Source organism: Lethenteron reissneri, unplaced genomic scaffold, assembly GCF_015708825.2.
Source record: "Lethenteron reissneri isolate LAM-NWPU_2019-01 unplaced genomic scaffold, ASM1570882v1 scaffold_74, whole genome shotgun sequence".
NCBI classification, from domain to species: domain Eukaryota; kingdom Metazoa; phylum Chordata; class Hyperoartia; order Petromyzontiformes; family Petromyzontidae; genus Lethenteron; species Lethenteron reissneri.
Genome location: NW_026892263.1, coordinates 25,568 through 50,505, shown reverse-complemented (window position 1 = coordinate 50,505; position 24,938 = coordinate 25,568). Strand labels below are relative to the sequence as shown.

General features: G+C 48.4%; 1 protein-coding gene and 1 long non-coding RNA gene across 3 annotated transcripts in view; one reads left to right on the top strand and one right to left on the bottom strand.

Annotated features, from left to right (window-relative positions):
- Nucleotides 1-9,806: 9,806 nt before the first annotated feature.
- Nucleotides 9,807-21,153, bottom strand: LOC133340094 (uncharacterized). Its single transcript, XR_009754828.1, has 4 exons — nt 20,731-21,153; nt 18,785-19,174; nt 11,208-11,359; nt 9,807-10,753 (listed from the first exon to the last, which is right to left on the bottom strand). It is a non-coding gene; the product is annotated as an uncharacterized LOC133340094 (long non-coding RNA).
- A 179-nt stretch (nt 21,154-21,332) lies between these two features.
- Nucleotides 21,333-24,938, top strand: part of LOC133340092 (dual specificity tyrosine-phosphorylation-regulated kinase 4-like) — a 14,577-nt gene continuing 10,971 nt past the window's right edge. The window contains exons 1-4 of one of the 2 annotated variants that reach the window (XM_061548158.1): nt 21,333-21,422; nt 22,953-23,019; nt 23,695-23,797; nt 24,359-24,507. In XM_061548158.1, the coding sequence (XP_061404142.1) occupies nt 23,014-23,019; nt 23,695-23,797; nt 24,359-24,507 (258 nt within the window). In that variant the 5' untranslated portion in view covers nt 21,333-21,422; nt 22,953-23,013. The remainder of the gene's footprint in view (nt 21,423-22,952; nt 23,020-23,694; nt 23,798-24,358; nt 24,508-24,938) is intronic. The other variant, XM_061548157.1, reaches the window with a different exon arrangement.

The window sequence follows — 24,938 nt, the reverse complement described above, 5'->3', positions numbered from 1 at the left end:
TCTCGAATTGGCATAATTAAAATGTGCGTAATTACATAAATTAACATATTTCCGGATAATTACACATTTGGCCAGATTTCATTTAATAATTATTATTTTCACTGAATATTCATAACACACAGGTACAACATAATAATTTCACCCACGCACGCATACAACATAACAAATTTTCTTAACCCAACATATACAACATAATGGGGGCTCGTCCGGGATCTCTCGCAGACGGTTTATGCATGAATTCAGGAACGAATCACTGATGTGTTAATCAAAGTGTTGTGAACTAACGTTGCCTTGTGATTGTAAACGGGGGTATACAAACAAAACGCGCTCTGAAAGGAAATACCAGAGTAGCAGAGTATAACAAAGACAGCTGGGCTGAGATTATTTGCTCGAGTTGAACTGACGCATCCTGTGATACAATTGTTTATATGTGCTCTGAAGGGGAATTCTAGAGTAACTCACGACGCACATGAGATGTTAGAATTAAGATACACTCTTAAGTCTATTAACCACACTACATAATAGAGATGGCACAGGATCCACAACATTCTGAGTTTGACACACCAACGCATAACACTGATACAGAGTGGACCTCTGAGGAGGAGATGGAATCTATGGAAAAACAATATCGGGAATTTGTGTTAAAACGTACTGGACGGACTGCTAGCCAGCAGACGGAGCAGAGAGATATATGGGAGGGGAGCCATACAGAAGATGTTAAGGCCCATAGAAGGAAACTACTTAAGGACGTGATGAAATGTGGCAAAGCCAAACGTGACGTAAAAATTGCAGAAATAGCGAGGGTAGACTCGTATCTCCTCGCACAGACAGACAGAGAAAGATTATGGAATGAGGAAAAATTTGAAAGGGAGAGACAAGAGAAACTGTCCTTAATGGTGCAGGTAGAGCGTCTGCACGCCCTCGTGAGAGAGAAAGAATCCGCACTAAATGCACCAGTGAAACACCCAGACGTTGATACACAGAACACATACGGGAGTAACAATTTACCACACTCCGAGCCACGTGGACGTAGCCCAGGGCCAGATCCCACAATGAGTATGGCTACTATGCAAAGCAATTTTGATAAAGTAACACCCTCGCAAATCGAGGAGAGAGAAGAGGAAATAATAATACAAACGGGAAAACATGAGGCCGACCACCCCAACGTTAGAGAGAGACAAATAATTAACCCTAAGTCATCAGGATACACTGTAATGATAGAGCGGGAAAGGGCGGAGCTGGTGCAAGACGGGAAACATGACATAAACAGCACACCAGGCAGACGCACGCTACGCAAGTATGACCGACATGATGCAGATGACAGAGACAGCTCACCAGAGAAACGCACCTCGCACAAACACGACCAACACGACACACGTAACAGGAGCTCACCAGAGAGACGCACATCACACAAGCATGAGCCATGGGATAAGCAGAAATCACCGAGCCAAGTCGACCCACGTAACAGGTGCAAAAGGCACTACAAAAGTTATGTTAAGCAGAGCCACCGTGATGGTGACGGCTCATCTGACACTGACTCCTCTGACAATGACCAACACGACACGGGTAACAGGAGCTCACCAGAGAGACGCACATCACACAAGCATGAGCCATGGGATAAGCAGAAATCACCGAGCCAAGTTGACCCACGTAACAGGTGCAAAAGGCACTACAAAAGTTATGTTAAGCAGAGCCACCGTGATGGTGACGGCTCATCTGACACTGACTCCTCTGACAATGACCAACACGACATGGGTACCAGAGAGAGCTCACCAGAGGGACGCATGACATGTAAAAATCACCCACGCAAAACCACCCGCACCAAAAATCACAGAGACAGGAATCCCGATAACCATGAAGCACGAGACAAACATAAATTCAACACCTCACCTAGCAGGCACCACACACGTAGTAGGCAGCATGAAGGTCGAGGACAAAAACACTCACCACATAGACACCGCTCAAGGAGATCACGCACACCAACCCACAAGCACGAATCACAAGACCCACATAAGGAAAACAAGAGACACAAGCAACGGGACAGATACGAATCCTCGGACAGAGGGAGATCACGACACGGACACGGGACACATGACAACAGTGATAGTGGATACAGGGGTAGCTCAAGGGAGCACTCCTCAGGAACCGACACCACTGATGACGAACAACACACTTTTAACAGTAAGACACTAAAACTAATGGACAAGGCTCTAGTCAGAATTCCCGATTTTGACCCCCACAATAAGACTATGGATATCCACACACATATCGCGACAGTGGAAGAGGAGGCAATGATTAGAGGGCTGAGGAGACGGGATGAAAAAGCGAGTTTGTTGAAACGGACCTTACATAAAGAATCTATTCCATGGGTAAAGTCACTACCACACAAGGTTAGAAATGATTTTAAACAATTGAGCCGAGCAGTAGTTAAGAGATTTGGGGAATACTCCACACTATCCGAAGGATTGAACGCGGCAAAGTTGATGACCCAGTGTGTAGACGAAGACCCACGAGATTATCTCCTACGCCTTAAGAAAGCATATTACGCAGGGGACGTGGACAATGCCCAGGGAGATAAGACAGTCTTAAAAGTGATGTTCTTCCAATCATTGAGACCTGAAAATAGTGAGAATAGTAGGAATGATGTTGGACCCCGAGACTGCCTCCCTACGCCAGATTGAAAGCAAGGCCCACACGGCCTGGGTGAACGGACGGAAAACCACTGGCATAGCCAAAACCCACATCGTCACCAGAGATAAAGAATGCCTCGATCTGGAGGGAAGCGAATCTCCAAGGAATAATATTAGCGCCACACGGGGTGGACATGAATTCCCCCAGGAGAGGGCGCCTAACCCAATAGAATCAACACCCGTCCACAACACGCTGAATAACGTTCCACGTGGGGGGAGGAACGAGGCCAGAGGAACCTGGCACCCACAACCGCCACCACCATGGAATGCAGAAGAGGGCGGAGGCTGGAATTATGGAGGAGGAAGAGCGAGTGACGGGCCATACCTACCCCGCGGAGGCCGACGCCCACCAAACCAGTTACCATATCGTCCCCCACTGCCGCCTCCACTAACAATAGAGCATAGACCACCGTTAGCTAACAGGAATCGATATGCTCACCACATTAGGATGGAAAAAGAGCTCCTAGGGAGTATGAAGACTCCCATGCAAGTAGCGAAGGGAAGAATACCAACTATACCCACACAGGAGGAGGACACACCCAGCGCAAAGGTAGCCCAAGTGAACGTAGGGAAGACAAGAAGCCTCGAAGCAATCACCGAAGTGGTACCAGAGGGAAAAGGGTACCATCTGGGGGAATTGATTCCCGTAGGACCAGTCGGACGAGTCCACGTGGAAGTAATACTGCAAGACACCCTGACCAGCCAGGGCCTTTGTGATACTGGAGCAGAAATATCCATGATATCCAGAGAATTATTTGACGAACTCCAGACTGCCCTCCAGAGGAAGAATGAAACACTACAAAAGATGCCAAGTAAACTTACCTACTCAGGATGTGAAGGGACCCACATGCGACCATTGGGCAAAGTTATGACGAAGTTGACGTTCAACAAAATCAACATGAACCATCCCCTATATGTCGTACAATACCCAGGAAAAGAACTGATTATTGGGATCGAACTACTGAATCGCCTGAAACCCATTATGAACCTTGAATCCCGACAAATTTGGGCACAGTCAATGCCGGAGCAACAAAGGGACTCAGAAGATGAAGACGTTATGAGAGACTCCACGGGAATCCAAGTGATAACACAAGAGCTCGACGACCTATCAACGACAATCAGGAACGAAGACGAGCTCCCAGCAGGAATTCGAATCACTCAGCTAATGACTAACAGACTGAGAGAAGACCGAAAGGAAGCCGACTTAGAGTCAGTATCACCAAATGACCGTCCCCTCATGGAGTATATACTGCCCCCTGGAGGCCAAACCGACGAACTGCAAACTGATGAAGGAGAACACAAGGGCAAGAGCGTATTACCCTCGGATGAAGCCAAGGCAACTCAACCGATAGTAACGCAAAAGGAACTTTCAATTGAGCCGCCCGAAACCACGAAGGCCCTAGATCCAAACCAAGAGAAAAGAGTCCTTACAATAGAAGAACAAATAGAACAACAAATTGAAGCAGCAGACGCCCTAGAGAGCGACACTCAACGAGACGAGCTACGACAACTGCTCCAAAAATACAACTCCCTGTTCTCCAAAGACTCCTATGATTGTGGCAAAACCGACCTACATGTGGTATCTATTCCCACACTGGAGGGAGCACCAGCGGTATACGTGAAACAATACAAGATTGCACTGGCCGCCTATGAATCGATCCAAGAAACCCTAGAGAACCTACTCAAGAAGAACATAATCCGGGAATGCAACTCGACCTACAACTCACCCATTTGGCCAGTACTAAAACCCACGGGAAAATGGAGACTCACGATTGACTACCGACAACTCAATAAAACAGTTCCCCTATCTCGATGGCCAATGGCAAAAATCGACCACGGTCTCAACCAAATAAAAGGCGCAAAGGTACTCACCACAATGGACCTAGCAAATGGCTTCTGGACCATGCCAGTAAAAGAAACCGATCAATACAAGTTGGCCTTCACCTTCGACGGAATACAGTATACTTGGAATCGCTGCCCGTTCGGATACTCGAACTCACCCGCAGACTTCAACATATTCCTCCACAAGGCGATGGGCGACGCAAAAGAGCGAGGCACCATCGTCTACGTCGACGACATACTAGTCAAGGACTCCTCATGGGAAGAACACCTCGAGAGCCTCCAGCACACCCTCGAGCAGTTAAAGGAAGCAGGCGCAAAGATTTCAATACAAAAAGGACAGTGGGCACGCAAAAGGGTGGACTACCTCGGGCTCCAGGTCGGCACTGAGGGAATGTTACCCCAAACCAAAAGACTTGAAGCCCTCCTCGCACTCAAATCGCCCACCACAGTCACGACCCTTCGGAGCTTCTTAGGGATTTGCAACTACCTTCGACAGTTCGTGGACGACTACGCAGGAATCGTTCGACCCTTAGTTAAACTACTGCAAAAAGACGAACCATGGGAGTGGGGACAGGAACAGGAAGCCGCAGAAAAAGAATTAAAACGACAGATCACAGAGGCATCCTGCCTAGCATACCCAGAGAAAGGGAAAGAATACTACCTGGAGACCGCATACTCAGATCATAGTATCAGCTCGGTACTGTACCAGAGACAGGAAGCAGAGAAACGAGTTATTGCCTATGCCAGCAAAGCCCTCCGGGGAGTGGAGATGAAGTTCTCCGAGTGTGAGAAGGCGATATTTGGAAACATCTGGGCCATACAACATTTTCGGAACTTGTTGAACGGAGAGAAGATCATCCTGGAAACGAATCATGAATCCTTGGCATACCTCAACAGTAAGAAGATTCGAGAGGGCCGCGTAACCAGCAGCCGAATAGCCAGCTGGGCACTGACACTCCAAGGCCTACCAATCACAGTGAAATACGCAAAAAACAAGGAAAGTCCAATGGCCCAAGGTCTTGCCGATTTACATGATTGTACCCTTGACAGCATAGAAGCAGAGGACGGAAAGATACCTCCGGAGGACAACAGGTACCTGCCCTTCAGGAAGGAGACATGTGCCGACCTACCAGTGGTATACATCGATGGATGCTCCAAGATGAAGGAGAACAAGCTTCACGCTGGGTCAGGAGTCATTTGGGAAACTGGCCCACTCACAGGGATTCAAGAGGGATTTCAGCTGGGACCAAAGTCAAACCAGTATGCAGAGTTGGTCGGGGTACACATCGCTGTCCAGATGGCATCCGATAACCAAATACGGACCATGGTGGTATGCACTGATTCCAACTACGTACAGCACAGCTTCCTGCACCACCTACCCATATGGAAAAAAAACGAGATGAAGAACCATAGGAATAAACCAATTCGCCATCGAGAACTATTCGAGGCCATAGATAAGATGGTTCAGAACAAGGATATGAAGATATTTTGGAAGAAAGTCAAAGGGCACTCCAAGATACCTGGTCAAGAGAAAACTGGGAACGACCAAGCAGATGCCATAGCAAAAGTGGGAAGCCTGGAAGGCACCCCGTGGAAGCTAGAAGACCAAACCGACAGAGACGGACAACAAGAGTCGACGAACCAAGACATCGCCGTGATAAGACTGGTCACAAGAAGTGGGAAGAACCCGGCAGAAGCTGGAACCAGAGCCCAATTGAACAGTGCCCAGCCATCCGAAGACCTGATCAGAATGCAACAAGAGGACGAAACACTAAAGACACTCGCCGATCATATCCAAGATCCAGCAGAAATAATGTGTGGTCCGTCAAACCTAAGCTCCAAGGAAACTTGCAAGTTTAAGCTAAGTAAACCCAAAGAAAGAACCGGAACAGTGGCCATGATAGCTAATGCCCAGTGGTTGATTAGCACCCCTCTAGACACGGCAATTGTTTCCACCGATCAACACTCCATAACCATGGAAGTTCCGATTCCAAGCCACGCCGCACTGGTCACAATACCAAGAGGAACATTCGTACGCATAGGAGACAAGGTATTATATAACCTAGACAAAAGCCTACACCAAGCGGAGGTAGAAATAGTAGACACATTCCGAGGCCACAAGTTTGAGATAAGCAGCACTCTGTCCAACTTGTCGAACAGTAAAGAGTTCCATATGGTGAAATTATCCCTCAGCGAATCAGAGATTAACATAACAGATCTTACTTGGGCGACCGAAGAGGCTGGATATCAGCGAAATCAACAGATGGGGATGGGAATCACAGGGGCAACAGGGATGATCATACTAGTCCTGGCTATTCTAACCTTAACATACCATGTGGCCAAAATGAATGCCGAACTTAAAAGACTAATCGCAGGCACAAGCCACCTACCATTCAAGCCCAGGAACAGGGATAGAGCCAAGGCCTGATGATGCCACCCAAGAGTAACTGTAGAAATTATCTTTTAACGATATCTCCTATAACACGTAGTCAATAGAATAATTTTTCCCTCCCTTATCGTCTTACCTTCCTTTAGAATATTTTTTCTCTCTCTTGTCACATATAACCTGTTAAGTTGTGACACGTACGCGCGCGTTGTAAGGAATAGCAGCAAAACTTGAGGACAATCGATGGTTCATGATGGAAGAAGGGTATACATTTTTTTAAAAATAACCCGTGGCCATTTGACCACTGGTCATTTTTAAAAGGGCGGAATGTTGTATCCTAACCCTTCTTCCATAATTGAGATTAATAATATTTGATGATTTTTATATATTATCTTTTTACTTGTTTTTTTTAATGAGTGAAACACACCAAAGCGCACCAAACTGCAAAACACCAGGTGTTGTTAATTAATGAACGAGAGGAGGGCTAGGATGACAGAATTGCAACCTTGCTTCAAGGCAAAGGCAGTGAAAGGAAGCAGAGGCGCCTTTGTCTAAGTCATAACCACAGAAAGCCAGGAATCATCACTGATTGTGTGTTAGGGATTCCGAGCTAATTAGAACACGTGCACACAGAAAGGGAGGTAGAAGCACGCCTTGTTCTCCTGCAGCTGAGGAAACAAAGATAAACCCAAAAAGGCCTTGGACCTGAAATTAAGAATAACATTCCCAGAGCAGAAGGTTGGAGGGCCACAGGGAGCTGATTTAAAAGAGTGTTGTATATCTCTCAAGGCGGGCAAGACCCAGCTGAATAACAAGCCTGCGGGGGTCACCAGAAGTTCGCATTCGCCTAGTTAAGACAAAAAGCTCAATTATTCTGTATTGCTATTAAAGTAACGTTAAAGTCGGAATTTAACAACAGGGTAGGCTAAAGTTATTGATATTCACACCCACTCCAATTAAACCAGGCCACAAGTTACGCCTACTGAACCATCACCATCATTAAGTCAAATGAAATGTTATTTCCATACTTTAATACTTTCTATGCAACTCGACCCGAAGCATATGACAATCAGAACCTTCCTAAGTCAAAATTGAATCGCACCCAGACAGGAGCGAATATATCATATATAAGGTTGAAGAGGGAAGGAAATTAAGAGCACGGCGGCAGACAAAAACCAGAACTGACTCCAAGGCTCAACCGCCCTCACCTCAGGAGTGACGGAAATTAATGAGGCCTTGAACAACGGCCAGCTGGACGGCAACAACAACGGCGAGCAGAGATAGGGTGGGGCAAAGACTGCGGGGCTATGAAATGCAACTTCGTGTCAGTAAAGCTCTGACAAACAAGTTAAGTTAAAGACATCACAATACATAATATCTACATAACATTAATGTTAACGCTATTCACCGTAAACTAAAGTAAAACTTATGAAAAGCCAGGATAACGGGATGAATCACCACCAGGTCGAATATAATACATAATAAAAAAAAACGATGTTAAACCCAGGGTCGGAGAGGAAGGGAGATCCCGGCCGTCTTTGTATCCCCGCAGCGCGGGATAGGAGTGTGTATACGCTCGGGGAAACACCTCCACTTGAGTCAAGCACCACGATGGGAAACGACAGACCTTAGGTTACATACAGAATCATAACTGTGAAATAGTAAGGGACAAATGTTAACTTAAAACTTTTAACCATTTCTTTGTGCGCCGGGTCGGAGAGAGCGTTGCCCCTCCCTCCAGGTGGTGCGAACAAAGACGCCTATGAGACATTTGTAACGTCTGTGTTTTGGGTTCATGAAGAAGGCCAGACAGAGAGATGACCTCGAGGCAATTTGTAACATCTGATTGTTTGCTCGTGGGTTCATGGAGGGAGTGGGACAACGGAATACCGTGAGTAATGCACACAAGGACATACGGACGTACGGACACACACATGGACACACCTGCCTACGGACAGATCCTGACACAGCAAAAATCGGAAAGAAGCCCCGCCTTGTGGGCGGGATCCAGGGGGATTTTTCGGCATAAAGTAAAGGATCCTGAGCATTGGAAATCAGTGCGACGGGAGGGTCGACTCAGGAACGAGTGCGACCAGAGTGGGTCCACTCAGGAGTGCGACCAGCGGGTCCACTCAGGAGTGCGACCAGAGGGTCGACTCAGGAGCGAGGGCGACCAGCGGGTCGACCCAGGAGCGAGCTCGACCGGGAGGGTCGACTCAGGAGCGAGCTGCGACCAGCGGGTCGGCTCGACTCATCTTCAGCTCGTCAACCTCTGCCGAATCGGGGGTCTCTGCTGCCACCGGACTGGTGAGCATCGCGGTTCGGCGACAACCCAGAGCTGCACGCTACGAGCGAGTTGTGGGCGCCACCTACCGACCGGGTTCCGAACTGCGACAGCGTATCAACAGCCATCCGAACCAGTTCGCCACGGTGACAGGGGATCGACTGATACGTATGACGCGCACCGCCCCCTCACCACACGACCACCAGGCGTCTGTTTGACCTAAAGAATCGACTCCGAACACTGACTATTCAAGACAACTCTTACCACTCAAAAACACTCGAACCCATAAGCCATCCGTGGCTGGAAAGCATCACAACGAGACCGAGTGATGGCCCTCCGTCGTTTATAAGAGTATTCTTAATTTTTATCTTTAATATTTAGTGGGCTGTACTCTTAATCGCATAAATTCCCAACAGATCCATCAATACGAACTGATTCTTGGCACCTCCTGAACTCTAAAACCACACACACACATGGGGCTATTCCATTAGCATAGCCAGCCCCACACTGGGCCCCTTCCATGCTGGTTTTCATCCAGGTGCTCCTCATGCCATGGTTTCCAGGACATGTAAGGGGCAGCTGACCCAGAATGAGACTGCTGGAGGGGTCTGGTGCAGACAATGAACAACACCTGCACGTGCTAAGTCTTAAGGCCACCCGGTTAAGAATTAGGATCAATATTTTTGTTGTTGTTGTTACTATAAACTTTGTGAAATTGAACTCATGAGGACACAACGTAACGTTGCATTGCTTGCGAGTGCTGCCTGGGTTGGTTTAATGTGCCTTGGCTCGTGTGTGCGGTGTCCCGGCTGTGTGTGCGGTGTCCCGGCTGTGTGTGCGGCGGGACGAGGACAAATAGATAAAAAGAAACGTTTTGGGAAATGGTTCTTCTTCAGAGCACATATTCAGGTGATTCGCCTTCTTCACGACAAATCAACCCCTAATCTGCCCCACTGATCCACTGCTCCAATGCCCCACTGCTCCTTTGCTCCACTGCCTCATTGCTCCATTGCTCCTCTGCTCTATTGCCCCACGTCTCCACTGCGCTCTGCTCCACTGTCAATCTGCTCCACTATTAGTTTCAGTGTGCCATTCTCGAGCACAAGCCTTGCATCATCACCACCCATCAACATTGCCAGCCATCTAACACAACCACACACTCACCATAATACTCGCACACCCACACACTCACCATGATACACACCCCTACCAACCTACTCTCACACACGTCATGAAAGTCACACACGCACCATTACTCACACAAAAACCTACAAACTCACAACGACAACAGCCGTAATTTGCAACTACATGATGGTGATATCACAACAACCCAGGTGCCATGGGTTGACTGCTGTGCCAGGCTAGGTGCAGGAGGAGGTCACGGGATAGAGTCAGGTGTCATGGGTTGACTGCTGTGCCAGGCTAGGTGCAGGAGGAGATCATGGGACAGATACTGATGCTATGGGTTGACTGCTGTGCGACAATCCCACTTGGGCGACAGCCAAGGCCAAAGGTCGGAGTGCAGCCAGTAAACTCCTGAACCTGCACCACCTAGAGAGAAGGGGACATGGAGACATGGGGAGAGAGAGGATGGAGACACGGGGAGAAAGAGGAGGGAGACACGGGGAGAGAGAGGAGGGAGACACGGGGAGAGAGAGGAGGGAGACACGGGGAGAGAGAGGAGGGAGACACGGGGAGAGAGAGGAGGGAGACACGGGGATAGAGAGGAGTGAGACACGGGGAGAGTGAGGAGTGAGACACGGGGAGAGAGAGGAGTGAGACACGGGGAGAGGAGAGAGCCACGGGGAGATAGAGGAGGGAGACACGGGGAAAGATAGGAGTGAGACACGGGAGAGAGAGAGGAGGGAGACACGGGGAGAGAGAGGAGGGAGACACGGGGAGAGAGAGGAGGGAGACAAAGGAGGCACCTGTGGGCCAGGTGCCTCCTTTGTCTCCCCCCCACCACCGCCACTGCTGATGTGTCCACACCGAGCTTGGTTCTCACCTTCTTCTGGCTGAGTCGACGTAGAGGAGGCCCAGCCAGCGAGCCGCCACGAGCCACCGACGGTGGCCGTGAGCGGGAATCCAAATCAGCCTCTCGCCACCCACAATGCACAGCGCCGCCTCCACTCGCCCCGGCCTCAACGGAAGTAGCAGCTGGGGGGGGTGAGGGGGGTGAGGGAGGACATGGGGGGTGGCGCAGGGGGAGTTATGGGGTTGAGGGGTTATTCATAATAAAGGTTTATTTGGGTTAGTCTCCAACACACCGATGTGCTAAAGTAGAAACTAATTGGCACTCTTTATTCACGTGACAAACTTTATTAATTGGCTGTATCGGGTGGTGACGGGTTTTAAGACACATTTATATTTACACGATCTTACCGCAAAAAAAAACCTTTATAATGGGATTGGAGAAAGTTAGGGGTTCAAAGGGTTAGGGGGTTGGATTTAGAGGCATAGGGGTTTAGTGGGTGAGGGGTTTAGAGGGTGAGGGGTTTAAGGGGATTAAAAAGGTGAGGGTGTTAAGGGTGAAGGGGATTAGAGGGTTATAGTTTTCGGAGTACAGGGCTTTTGAGGGTTAGGGGTATAAAGCCCTATGTGTTTATAGGGTTAGGGTTTTAGGAATCTATGGGTCTGTGATTAACACAGAACCCTATGGGAGACCCAATGATTAACACTGAAACCTATGGGAGACCCAGTGATTAACACTGAACTCTATTGGAGCCCCAGTGAGTAACACTCAACCCTATGGGAGCCCCAGTGATTAACAACGAAATCACGACGTTTCGGAGGCAACACAAGCTTCCGTCTTCAGGTGGCACCGTCACAGCAAAATTACTGCTGTGACGGTGCCACCTGAAGACGGAAGCTTGTGTTGCCTCCGAAACGTCGTGATTTAATTTATTTTTATTTTATTTTGTAACCTACGTGACTTTACCGAAAAAACTAAAGAGTATGGACCCTTGCAGTCACGAAAACTTCAAATCTAGAATTAACAACGAACCCTAAGGGAGCCCCAGTAATTAACACTGAACCCTATGGGAGCCCCAGTGATTAACACAGAACTCTATGGGAGACCCAGTGTTTAACACTGAACCCTATGGGAGACCCAGTGATTAACACAGAACTCTATGGGAGCCCCAGTGATTAACACTGAACTGTTGTATCCTAACCCTTCTTCCATAATTGAGATTAATAATATTTGATGATTTTTATATATTATCTTTTTACTTGTTTTTTTTAATGAGTGAAACACACCAAAGCGCACCAAACTGCAAAACACCAGGTGTTGTTAAGTAATGAACGAGAGGAGGGCTAGGATGACAGAATTGCAACCTTGCTTCAAGGCAAAGGCAGTGAAAGGAAGCAGAGGCGCCGTTGTCTAAGTCATAACCACAGAAAGCCAGGAATCATCACTGATTGTGTGTTAGGGATTCCGAGCTAATTAGAACACGTGCACACAGAAATGGAGGTAGAAGCACGCCTTGTTCTCCTGCAGCTGAGGAAACAAAGATAAACCCAAAAAGGCCTTGGACCTGAAATTAAGAATAACATTCCCAGAGCAGAAGGTTGGAGGGCCACAGGGAGCTGATTTAAAAGAGTGTTGTATATCTCTCAAGGCGGGCAAGACCCAGCTGAATAACAAGCCTGCGGGGGTCACCAGAAGTTCGCATTCGCCTAGTTAAGACAAAAAGCTCAATTATTCTGTATTGCTATTAAAGTAACGTTAAAGTCGGAATTTAACAACAGGGTAGGCTAAAGTTATTGATATTCACACCCACTCCAATTAAACCAGGCCACAAGTTACGCCTACTGAACCATCACCATCATTAAGTCAAATGAAATGTTATTTCCATACTTTAATACTTTCTATGCAACTCGACCCGAAGCATATGACAATCAGAACCTTCCTAAGTCAAAATTGAATCGCACCCAGACAGGAGCGAATATATCATATATAAGGTTGAAGAGGGAAGGAAATTAAGAGCACGGCGGCAGACAAAAACCAGAACTGACTCCAAGGCTCAACCGCCCTCACCTCAGGAGTGACGGAAATTAATGAGGCCTTGAACAACGGCCAGCTGGACGGCAACAACAACGGCGAGCAGAGATAGGGTGGGGCAAAGACTGCGGAGCTATGAAATGCAACTTCGTGTCAGTAAAGCTCTGACAAACAAGTTAAGTAAAAGACATCACAATACATAATATCTACATAACATCAATGTTAACGCTATTCACCGTAAACTAAAGTAAAACTTATGAAAAGCCAGGATAACGGGATGAATCACCACCAGGTCGAATATAATACATAATTAAAAAAAAACGATGTTAAACCCAGGGTCGGAGAGGAAGGGAGATCCCGGCCGTCTTTGTATCCCCGCAGCGCGGGATAGGAGTGTGTATACGCTCGGGGAAACACCTCCACTTGAGTCAAGCACCACGATGGGAAACGACAGACCTTAGGTTACATACAGAATCATAACTGTGAAATAGTAAGGGACAAATGTTAACTTAAAACTTTTAACCATTTCTTTGTGCGCCGGGTCGGAGAGAGCGTTGCCCCTCCCTCCAGGTGGTGCGAACAAAGACGCCTATGAGACATTTGTAACGTCTGTGTTTTGGGTTCATGAAGAAGGCCAGACAGAGAGACGACCTCGAGGCAATTTGTAACATCTGATTGTTTGCTCGTGGGTTCATGGAGGGAGTGGGACAACGGAATACCGTGAGTAATGCACACAAGGACATACGTACGTACGGACACACACATGGACACACCTGCCTACGGACAGATCCTGACACAGCAAAAATCGGAAAGAAGCCCCGCCTTGTGGGCGGGATCCAGGGGGATTTTTCGGCATAAAGTAAAGGATCCTGAGCATTGGAAATCAGTGCGACGGGAGGGTCGACTCAGGAACGAGTGCGACCAGAGTGGGTCCACTCAGGAGTGCGACCAGCGGGTCCACTCAGGAGTGCGACCAGAGGGTCGACTCAGGAGCGAGGGCGACCAGCGGGTCGACCCAGGAGCGAGCTCGACCGGGAGGGTCGACTCAGGAGCGAGCTGCGACCAGCGGGTCGGCTCGACTCATCTTCAGCTCGTCAACCTCTGCCGAATCGGGGGTCTCTGCTGCCACCGGAGTGGTGAGCATCGCGGTTCGGCGACAACCCAGAGCTGCACGCTACGAGCGAGTTGTGGGCGCCACCTACCGACCGGGTTCCGAACTGCGACAGCGTATCAACAGCCATCCGAACCAGTTCGCCACGGTGACAGGGGATCGACTGATACGTATGACGCGCACCGCCCCCTCACCACACGACCACCAGGCGTCTGTTTGACCTAAAGAATCGACTCCGAACACTGACTATTCAAGACAACTCTTACCACTCAAAAACACTCGAACCCATAAGCCATCCGTGGCTGGAAAGCATCACAACGAGACCGAGTGATGGCCCTCCGTCGTTTATAAGAGTATTCTTAATTTTTATCTTTAATATTTAGTGGGCTGTACTCTTAATCGCATAAATTCCCAACAGATCCATCAATACGAACTGATTCTTGGCACCTCCTTCCGCCGAGCCACGCTCACGTGGGGAGTGGTGGCCCACCGGATCCTTATCAGGTGATCTGGTCCCCAATTAGTAAACTTGGTATAAGATAACGAGCTTCGGAAAAGGAGCACCGTCGCAAGCCCTTACTCCGAGCCGTTCTGTTGTCAGATAACCTGCCGATGTATCTGTTGAGATTGGTGCCTTTAAGAATAATAACTGTTTTTGATTGTGTTTTTTTTATCGCCGTATAATCTTTCAAGTATCTTTCAGTCATAATCGCCGCACGTACTCGCATCCTCTACAGAATATTCAACTGTCCCGTGACCCAAGGTGTTAACAACGTGATAAGGGTTGCGTATGGTCAATAAGGAGTGTGGTACTGCGTGAACAATATTGAGTATAATCATTCATTAGCGTTAAGGTTTTCTTAGCATAGTATTTGCATATTTCAACGACTCTCTCTCTCACTAACAACCATCGCGTTATGAACAATATTGAGTATAATCATTCATTAACATTAAGGTTTTCTTAGCATAGTATTTGCATATTTCAACGACTCTCTCTCTCACTAACAACCATCGCGTTATGAACAATATTGAGTATAATCATTCATTAACATTAAGGTTTTCTTAGCATAGTATTTGCGTGTTTTAACGACTCTCTCTCACTAACAACCATCGCGTTATGCGGGATCCATGTGCAGTTGTCAAAGTGAAATCAGACAATCGTTGATGATACTGTATTGATGCCGTGTTGACGTTCCGGGATTGAGAGTTCGCATATTATATCATAGTTAAGGTTGAATTAGTAATAAATTGATTAATACAGAAGTGGTTGTGTGATTCTTTCCTGAAATCTATGCATAAGATCTGCTTCTGCGTTGAGATTTGAACTTGGTGACCTTAATAAACACACTAATACATACTCAGTAAATGTTAAAGCGATAACGGGGTGAACCGGGGACCTAAAAATATAACCACGAATAAAAACTCTGGGAATGTTAAAGCGAGAATGAGACGAACCTAGACAACGATGCCGAGTTAATCTAAGTTAATCTTGCATACTTACACCACACCTGCATAACTGCATACGATTAATTGCCTTATTCCGATCGATAACCCACCCTCGTCACCAAGGCGGGGTCTGGTTATCATAACGACTTGTATTATCATAATTACACCCACTCGCATAATTAATCCGATTACCTCTCGAATTGGCATAATTAAAATGTGCGTAATTACATAAATTAACATATTTCCGGATAATTACACATTTGGCCAGATTTCATTTAATAATTATTATTTTCACTGAATATTCATAACACACAGGTACAACATAATAATTTCACCCACGCACGCATACAACATAACAAATTTTCTTAACCCAACATATACAACAGAACCCTATGGGAGACCCAGTGATTAACTTTAACCCCAAGGGAGCCCCAGTGATTAACATACTCTTAGTACTTTTGGTAAAGTCACGTAGGTAAAAATTTTAATTTCATTTTTTACCTACATGACTTTACCGAAAGAACTAAGAGTATGAATCCTTGCAGTCACGAAAGCTTCAAATCTATAAGTGATTAACACTCAACCCTATGGGAGACCAAGTGATTAACACTCAACCCCATGGGAGCCCCAGTGATTAACACTGAACCCTATGGAAGTCCCAGTTATTAACATTAACCCTAAGGGAGCCCCAATGATTAACACATAACTCTATGGAAGCCCCAGTGATTAACACTGAACACTATGGGAGACCCAGTGATTAACTCAACCCTATGGGAGCCCCAGTGATTACACCGAACCCTATGGGTGGCCCAGTGATTAACACCGAACCCTATGGGAGCCCCATTTATTAACATTGAACCCTATGGGTGCCCCAGTGATTAACACTGAACCCGATGGGAGCCTCAGTGATTAACCCTGAACCCTATGGGAGACCCAGTGATTAACACGAACCCGATGGGAGCCCAAGTGAGTCACACTGAACTCTATGGGAGACCCAGTGAGCAACACTGAACCCTATGGGAGTCCCAATGATTAACACTGAACTCTAAAACCACCCACTCCCGAGTGTAAGTGGGTGAGTGTGTGGGTGAGTAGGTGAATGAGTTTCTGATCGAGTGGCTGAGAAAGTGGGCGAGTAGGTGATTTATTCAATGAGTGGATGAGTGGGTGAATGAGTGGTGAGTAGCTGAGTGAGTTTCTGAGTGGGTTAGTGGGTGAGTGAGTGGAGGATGAGTGAGCGAGTGAGTCTCCGAGTGAATGGGTGATTGAATTAGATAATGATTGACCGAGTTGCTCAATGTCAGTGACTGAAGGAATGAGTGGGGAAACGAGTGAATTGGTGAGGGAGTGGGTGAGTAAGAAAGTGAGCGAGATAGTAGATGAGGGAGTTTTTGAGCGAGTGGGTCAGTGGTTGTAGGAGTTTCTAAGTGAGTGGATGAGTGATTTTCTGAGTGCATGAGTGAGCGAGTTAGTGAGTAAACGTGGCTGATTGAGTAAATGAGTAGATAGGTTAGTGAGTGAGTGCGGATGAGTAAAGGAGTTTTTGAGTAGGTGGTTTGGTGGTTGACTGAGTTTCTGAATAGGTTAGTGGGTGAGTGAGTTTCTTTGTGCGTCTGTGAGTGAGTGAGTCTGGGAGCGAGTGAGTCTGAGTGAGTCTGTGAGTGAATGGTTGAGTGAATGGGTGAGTGAATGGGTGAGTGAATGGGTGAGTGAATGGGTGAGTGAGTCAGTGGGTGAATGCTTGGGTGAGTGAGTTTCTGAGTCAGTCTGTGAGTGAGTGGATGAGTGAGTGGATGAGCGAGTGGGTGAGCGAGTGGGTGAGAGATTGGATGAGTGAATGGATGAGTGAGTGGATAAGCAAGTGAGCCCACGAGTGAGAAAGTTGTTGAATGAGTGGGTGAGCGAGTGGGTGAGTAAATGGGTGAGCGAGTGGAGGAGTGATATTCTGAGTTGGTGATTGAGGAAGTGGGTTCTTAAGTGAGTGGAATAGTGGATGAGTGAGTGGGTGAGTGAGTGGGTGGGTGATTTAGTATATGAGTGATTGATCGATTGTGTGGGTGAGTGAGTAGGTGAGTGAGTTTCTGAATGAGTGGCTAATAGACTGGGCGAGGTGAGTGAGTGGGTGGGTGAGAGAGAGTCTCCAAGTGAGTGGGTGAGTGGGTTGTTGAATGAGTGAGTGGTTGAGTGAGTGGATGAGTGAATGGATGAAATTATTGAGTGGATGAGTTAATGGTTGCGAGTGAGTCGGTGGGTGGATGAATGAGTTTAGGTGTGAGTGGATGAGTGAGCGACTGAGTCTGTGAGTGAGTGAGTTGGTCAGTGAGTGGCTGAACGAGTGGATGAGTAAGTAGGTCAGTGAGTGGGTGCGGATAAGTGAGGTAGTTTTAAAGTAAGTGGGTCGGTGGTGGAGTGAGTTTCTGAATAAGTTTGTGGGTGAGAGCTTCTGAGTGAGTCTGTAAGTGATTGAGTCTGACCGAGTGAGTCTATGAGCGAGTCTATCAGAGAGGGAGTCTGTGAGCGAGTAAGTGGGTGAATCTGTGCGCGCATGGGTAAGTGGGCGAGTGAGTGCACGAGTGAGTGGGTGAATTATTTTGTGAGTCAGTTTCTGAGCGTGTGAGTGGGTGAGTTTATGAGTGATTCTGTGAGTGGATGCACGAGTGGATGAGCAAGTGGGTGGGTAAATGGGTGAGCGAGTTCTTGAGTGAGTTTCTGAGTGAGCGGCTGAGTGAGTAGGTGAGGGATTTGGTGAGCGAGTAAGCCTGTGAGTCGTTGAGTGGGTGGGTGCACGAGTGGATGAGTCTGTGTCTTTGTGTAAGTATATTGTCCGTGTTTCGACGGGTCTTTGTTTGAGTTAATTGATTTCTGTGCGAGTCAATGGGTCTGTGTGAGTCTATGGATCTATGTGCGAGTCTTTGGGTCTCTGTGTGGTGCACATAGACTGGCATGTGAGTGGGGGGTACAGTACCCCTGTGCGTATGTGTAGCGGGGGCACCGTAACCCCGTGTGTATGTGGGTGGGTTACCATAACCCTGTGCGAGGGGATCTCCCCCCCCCCCCCGCCGGGGCAGAGGGAGGATCATGAAGGTGGACCCGGAAGCGCTCGGCTTGGGAGACAAACCATCCTCCTCCTGCTTCTTGTTGTTGTGCTGGGGGGGATGGGTGTGGAGAGGGAGGAAGGGAGGAGGAAAAGAGGAAACTAAACTATTTAAATTTTTCCAGGTAATGCCCAACGAGCTACACAGCTCTTCTTCAAAAGGGAAAATGCCACAAATGATAGGTCAACGAAGTGGCCTATCATCACGTCGACATTTATAGAAACCAAACACTCTGAACGCGACCACGGGGAGAGAGGGAGACACGCAAACTCTAAATATATAGCAGATGTGAGGGTAGGGATCGAACCCACGACCTCCTGTATAACAGGCGAGGTAGTTACGGGAGAAAGGAGAGAGATAGAGAGGCAGGGAAGGTGAGGGAGGTAGAGTGGGTGGGGGAGAGTGGGGGGAGAGTGGGGGGAGACAGGGATAGGGGGGAAGAGTGGGTAAAGGGAGGGGAGAGAAATAAGTCAAGCTCGGTATTGCTTGCACTCACCATGATACAATCACCATCAAACTCACACTGTCACATACCATCACTCACATACTCACCATGATACTCAAACATCCACACACACTCACCCTCATAAACACACCCCTACCATCCAACTCAAACAGACACGACATGATAGTCACACACTCAATCACCATTACTTACACACAAGCACACAAACTCACAACGACAATGGCCGCCATTCGCCACTACGTGGCGGTAATGTCATCACAACAAACCAGGTGCCATGGGTTGACTGCTGGGCCATACTAGGTGCAGGAGGACACGGGACAGACCCAGGTGCCATGGGTTGACTGCTGTGCCATACTAGGTGCAGCAGGTCACAGGACAGATATGGGTGCCACAGGTTGACTGCTTTTCCAGGCTAGGTATAGGAGGTCACGGGACAGATCCTGATACTATGGGTTGACTGCTGTTAGATAATCCCACTCGGGTGACAGCCAAGGTCAAAGGTCAGAGTGCAGCCAGTCAACTCCTGACCCCTGAACCTTCCAGAAAGAAGAGGGGGGATGGAGACATGGGGAGAGAGAGCCGAGGTAGGAGGAGAGTGTGTGGAGGAAGCGAGAGCTCCTATAGAGATGCAGGAGGTAAAGATGGCCGAGAATCAATGACTGCAAGGAATGCTGGGAGGCAATGTCATGTGACCACAGGGGCGGCAGTGCTGGTTGGAGCAATCGTTGTTGGAGCCGCATGGGCAGAGGACACGGAACGCGTCCTCCATCCCAGCACCTGCACCAACCACAATCACCACCACAACTAAAACCAAAACAACCATAAAATAACCACAACGATAACCATACCTCCAATTAGCACGGTCGGCTGGGTAGGGTGCAATTGAAGTTCAAAATAATACAACTACCATAACAACCATCATAACCACCTACACCACAACTATGACTATTACAACCACAACCTACACAATTATAACAAATATAACCACATACACCACAACCGCACATATAACCACAACCTATACAACCACAATTATAACCACAACCTAAACCACAACAAGCACCACAACCAGAGCCACAACTACCATAACAACCAACAACCTATACCACAACTGTAACCTCCACCACCACTACAACCACCTATACAACCAAAACTAAAGCCATGATCATCACAACCACCACCACCATCACAACCACCACCACCATAACTACCACCATAACCACCACCATAACCACTACAACCACCACCATAACCAAACAACACAAACATTGACGCAGATACTACAATACCACTGCATAAATGGTCTGTATCCCTCTGTGGGTGAGTAAGTGGCTGAGTGGGTGAGTGAGTGGGTGAGTGAGTGGCTGAGTGAGTGGCCGAGTGGCTGAGTGTGAAATGGACTCGAACCTGCACCTCTGCATTGCAAGCCTAGTGAGCTCACGCCCCGCATGTGTATCGGGGTAAAGTGCGGGCACGCCCAGCGTGGAAGAGTAGACCAAACACTCCACATCGCGGCCTCTAAGTGGAGGCCATTTCTGCCACGACAACAAATCCGCCCCTCCAGAAACACAAACAACTAAATGTAACTCATCCCATCAGCCACAATCTGGCAGTGCCTCTCCTCATCATCAGCAGCAGCAGCAGGGCCGTGAACTCAGCAGGCGCCTCCTCTGCCCCCCCCACCACCGCCACTGCTGCTGCTGCTGCGTCCACAGCGTGCAAGGTGCTCGCCTTGTTCGGGCTGAGTCGACCTAGAGGAGGCCCAGCCAGCGAGCCGCCGGCGGTGGCCGCGAGCGGGAATCCAAACCGTCCGCTCGCCACCCACAATGCACAGCGCCGCCTCCACTCGCCCCGGCCTCAGCGGAAGTAGCAGCGGGGGGAGGGGCGGGGCGAGGGGGGTGAAGGGGCGGGGCGAGGGGTTGGGCATGGGGGGGAGGGGCTCTGGTGGGGGGAGGAGCTCCGGTGGGGGGGAGGGGCTCCGGTGGGGGGGAGGGGCTTAGGTCTGCGACGTCATAGTGGGCGTGGTCACTTGGTACCGCCCCCTCGTGTCTCCCTCAGGCAGTTTGTCCGTTAGAGAGTCGGGGGAGCATCTGGCGAAGGTGAGAAATGGTGTGAGTCTGTGTGTGTGTGTGAGTCTGTGTGTGAGTCTGTGTGTGTGTGAGTCTGTGTGTGTGTGAGTCTGTGTGTGTGTGAGTCTGTGTGTGTGAGTCTGTGTGTGAGTCTGTGTGTGTGAGTCTGTGTGTGTGAGTCTGTGTGTGTGTAAACACAAAGGCGGCCGGGCGTGGTGCTGGCCACCCACCCCCTCGTGTGCCGTTCTGCCCTTCATAGGTGTTGCTGGCTAACAGCACTTGCCCCAACAGTCTATTTCAGCTATAAGGGGGATCTTTATCTTTGTTGTTAGTGGTGGTGGTGTTGTTGGTGTTGATGGTGGTGGTATTGTTGGTGTTGGTGGTGTTGATGGTGGTGGTCTTGGTGGTGTTGTTTGTGATGGTGGTGTTGTTGGTGGTTATGGTGGTCGTGTTGGGGTGTTTGTGATGGTGGTGTTGTTGGTGGTGGTGTTCTTGGTGGTGGTGTTGGTGGTGGTGATGTTGATGGTGGTTTTATTGTTAGTGATGGTGGTGTTGATGGTGGTGTTGTTGGTGGTTGTTGTGTTGGTGGTGGTGTTGGTGGTGTTGATGGTGGTGGTATTGTTGGTGTTGGTGGTGTTGATGGTGGTGTTGTTGATTGTGGTGTTGTTGGTGGTCGTGTTGGTGGTGGTGGTCTTGGTGGTGGTGTTGGTTGTGGTAGTGTTAGTGGTGTTGATGGAGGTGATATTGATGGGGGTGGTGTTGGTGATGTTTTTGGTTATGGTATTGATGGTGGTGATAGTCTTGTTGGTGTTGGTGGTGTTGATGGTGGTGTTGTTGGTGGTGTTGTTGATTGTACGATCCATCCTGGGTTTAACCAGGCTGGATTGTGTGAGGGGCTCACAAATACTTGAAAGATCTGGAGACATTCCCACCAGTAAGTTCCTCCGGCATACCCAAGCAGTTTATTTTGGTTGCATAAAGGGGGCTAAACGGGCACGACATGGGCTGTCAAAATATGGACTGATGCTGTATGGGAGGATGTGGAGCTGAGTGGACTTGCAGAAGACTGGTATCAGTGGTGTGGATAGCATCCTTCACGAGGAAGCTCGTGAAGGATCCTACCGGGCAGTAGGAGGCAGTCGCCTTCCAACAACAACTGAGGACAGAGGAGTGACGCTCACAACGAGTAGCGGATACAATTCAACAAGTTGGCACAGTTGGGGATACAGCTGGTGTATCTACCAGTCATCTCAGCCAACCTTTGGAACCTGGGTCTATCCCGTGACGTCTTGTCAGCCTTCGACACTTCACGTGGACTAAAAGTGCACCTGGCCCGGCACAGGCGCCGTGGTGTCATCACCCCTACTTAGTGGCGAATGTCGGTTGTTGTTGTTGTTTTTGTATTACGTGTTGTAAGTGGTGATGATGTGAGTCTGTGTTGATGATGTGGGTTCATGGTGCGGATGTAAGCCCGCGTTGTGACTCGTGTTGAGATCTGGGAGCCCTCACGCCCCCTCGACTCTTTGTGATCCTCGCCTTCGTCTCCTGCTCCGCACGCAGAGACCCGGACTGTGCGAGAGACGCTGTGAGTTCTGTGCACCCTGCTCTGCAAGTTGCTACCATGGAGGTACGTGTGGCTCTTCGACTCGTGTGGTGAAGTATTGATGGACGTGTGCTCTCCACTCTGCGTGTGGCGACCTGTCGCCTATCCATATACCTCAGTGTACATCTACTTGCCTGCCTGAGTGTGTGCATCTATCAGAGTATCTCCCCTGAGATCCTGTCTGTGTACCTGCCTGTCTACATGTGAATAATCTACAGTACTTTTATCTATCCACTACTGGATGAAGGACTCCTTCCCTGAATTCCTGCTACCGCTCACGATCCTGCAATGGCATAATCCACCAAGCACCGATTTTGTCGCTCCATCTTTCTGGAAGCTGTCCTCTCAAACGTGCTCCGATACTTGGCTGCAGCTCCGTTATTTTTCTTGACCATCGGCCATCGTTGTTCCTCCTGGCCGTGGCATGTCCTGGCCCAGCCCCACTTCTCTTATCAGTTTGAAGGATGCCATTAACCTGTGTGTCCTATAAATCCACACGTGTCTCATTGTAAATCCAAGTGTGACATCAGATATTGTCCAAATATCCCAACGCTGAGAACTGACACAACATCTTGGCAGGACCCTCCTGTTTGTGGAGCCCAGGATCTCAGAGATCCTGGCTCAGTGCTCGCCTCCTGCACTTTCACCAACATCTTGCTAAAGTTTACGTGGTGGACCTTTGTCTTTGTGTGTGTGTAGATGAGCCGAGCTGGAGAGGCGAGGAGTAAGGGCGAATCTTGCACCACGTGGAGTGCGCTGTCCTCAGAGGGCACCGCCTCCATCTGCAGCAAATCACCGCAAGGTAAAGACAGTAATGAGGGATGTCACAGAGGGCCATGGTGAATGGTGGAACATCACAATGGTCATGTTGCATGGTGGATGTCACAGTGGCCATGATGCATTGGAGATTTCATAGCGGCCATGATGCATGGGTGATATCCAGGTGGCCACGTTGCATGAGGGACTTCATGTTGGCAGTGTTGCATGCGGGACTTAATGGTAGCCATGTTGCATGGGGGACTGCATCATGGTGGCCATGTTGCATGGGGATGATTATCTGTGCTCTGGCCTCAGCACATCACACGCTTTCAGATGCACTTCCGATATTAGGAAGCCATTGGAGTTATACACTTTTAAATCATCTAGATTGAAAACTACTTTCTTTAGAACTGTTCATGTTTAGTTTATTGTCCTTCCCCTGCGTATCCATTTGGCACCATTGGCTACGTACGGTGCAAAAGAAGTTCAACATACATACAGACATAACTGGTATTGGCCAAAACATCCCAATCCTGTAATATTTTCCTACAAATTGCTCAACTTTGGGATCACACAGCTGTTGTCGTTATTCTCATGTCTGCAGAAATCATGGCTCTCTTTGGCCCTCACTTGACCAACCGTGAGAAGCTAGAACTCGCAGCCATGCAGGAAGTGTGGTACTTTGCACTTTTCAACAAATCTCAGGGATTCAACAATGATGGATACGACGACTACGAACGAAATTACATTCTGGTGAGGCTCGTAACAAAACACCAGCTGTGGGGGCGGTCACAGGGCCCATCGGTAGCGTGGTTTGTGGCTTCTTGTCATTGCACCTGAAGTACCAACCAGGGCTATCACACACACCAATGCACTTCAGAATCAAAATATTTTTATCGCGAGTAAATCCCATTGAGCTAAGAAGCTCTATTTTGAAGGGTGACTGAGCCAGCAGACATCAGAACATTCCACAATGACAGATTTAAAAAAACGTAATCATTACAGAAAATATATTAGAAAATTACATTCTCACTTAAATCTTGACTTAAAGCTTTCATGACTGCAGGAATTCATATTCTTTGGGTCTTTCGGTAAAGTCACGTAGATAGGTTCAAAGAAAATAAAAACTAAAACTACAACGTTTCAATCGCAACAAAATCGGTCGACTTCAGGAAAATGGGGGT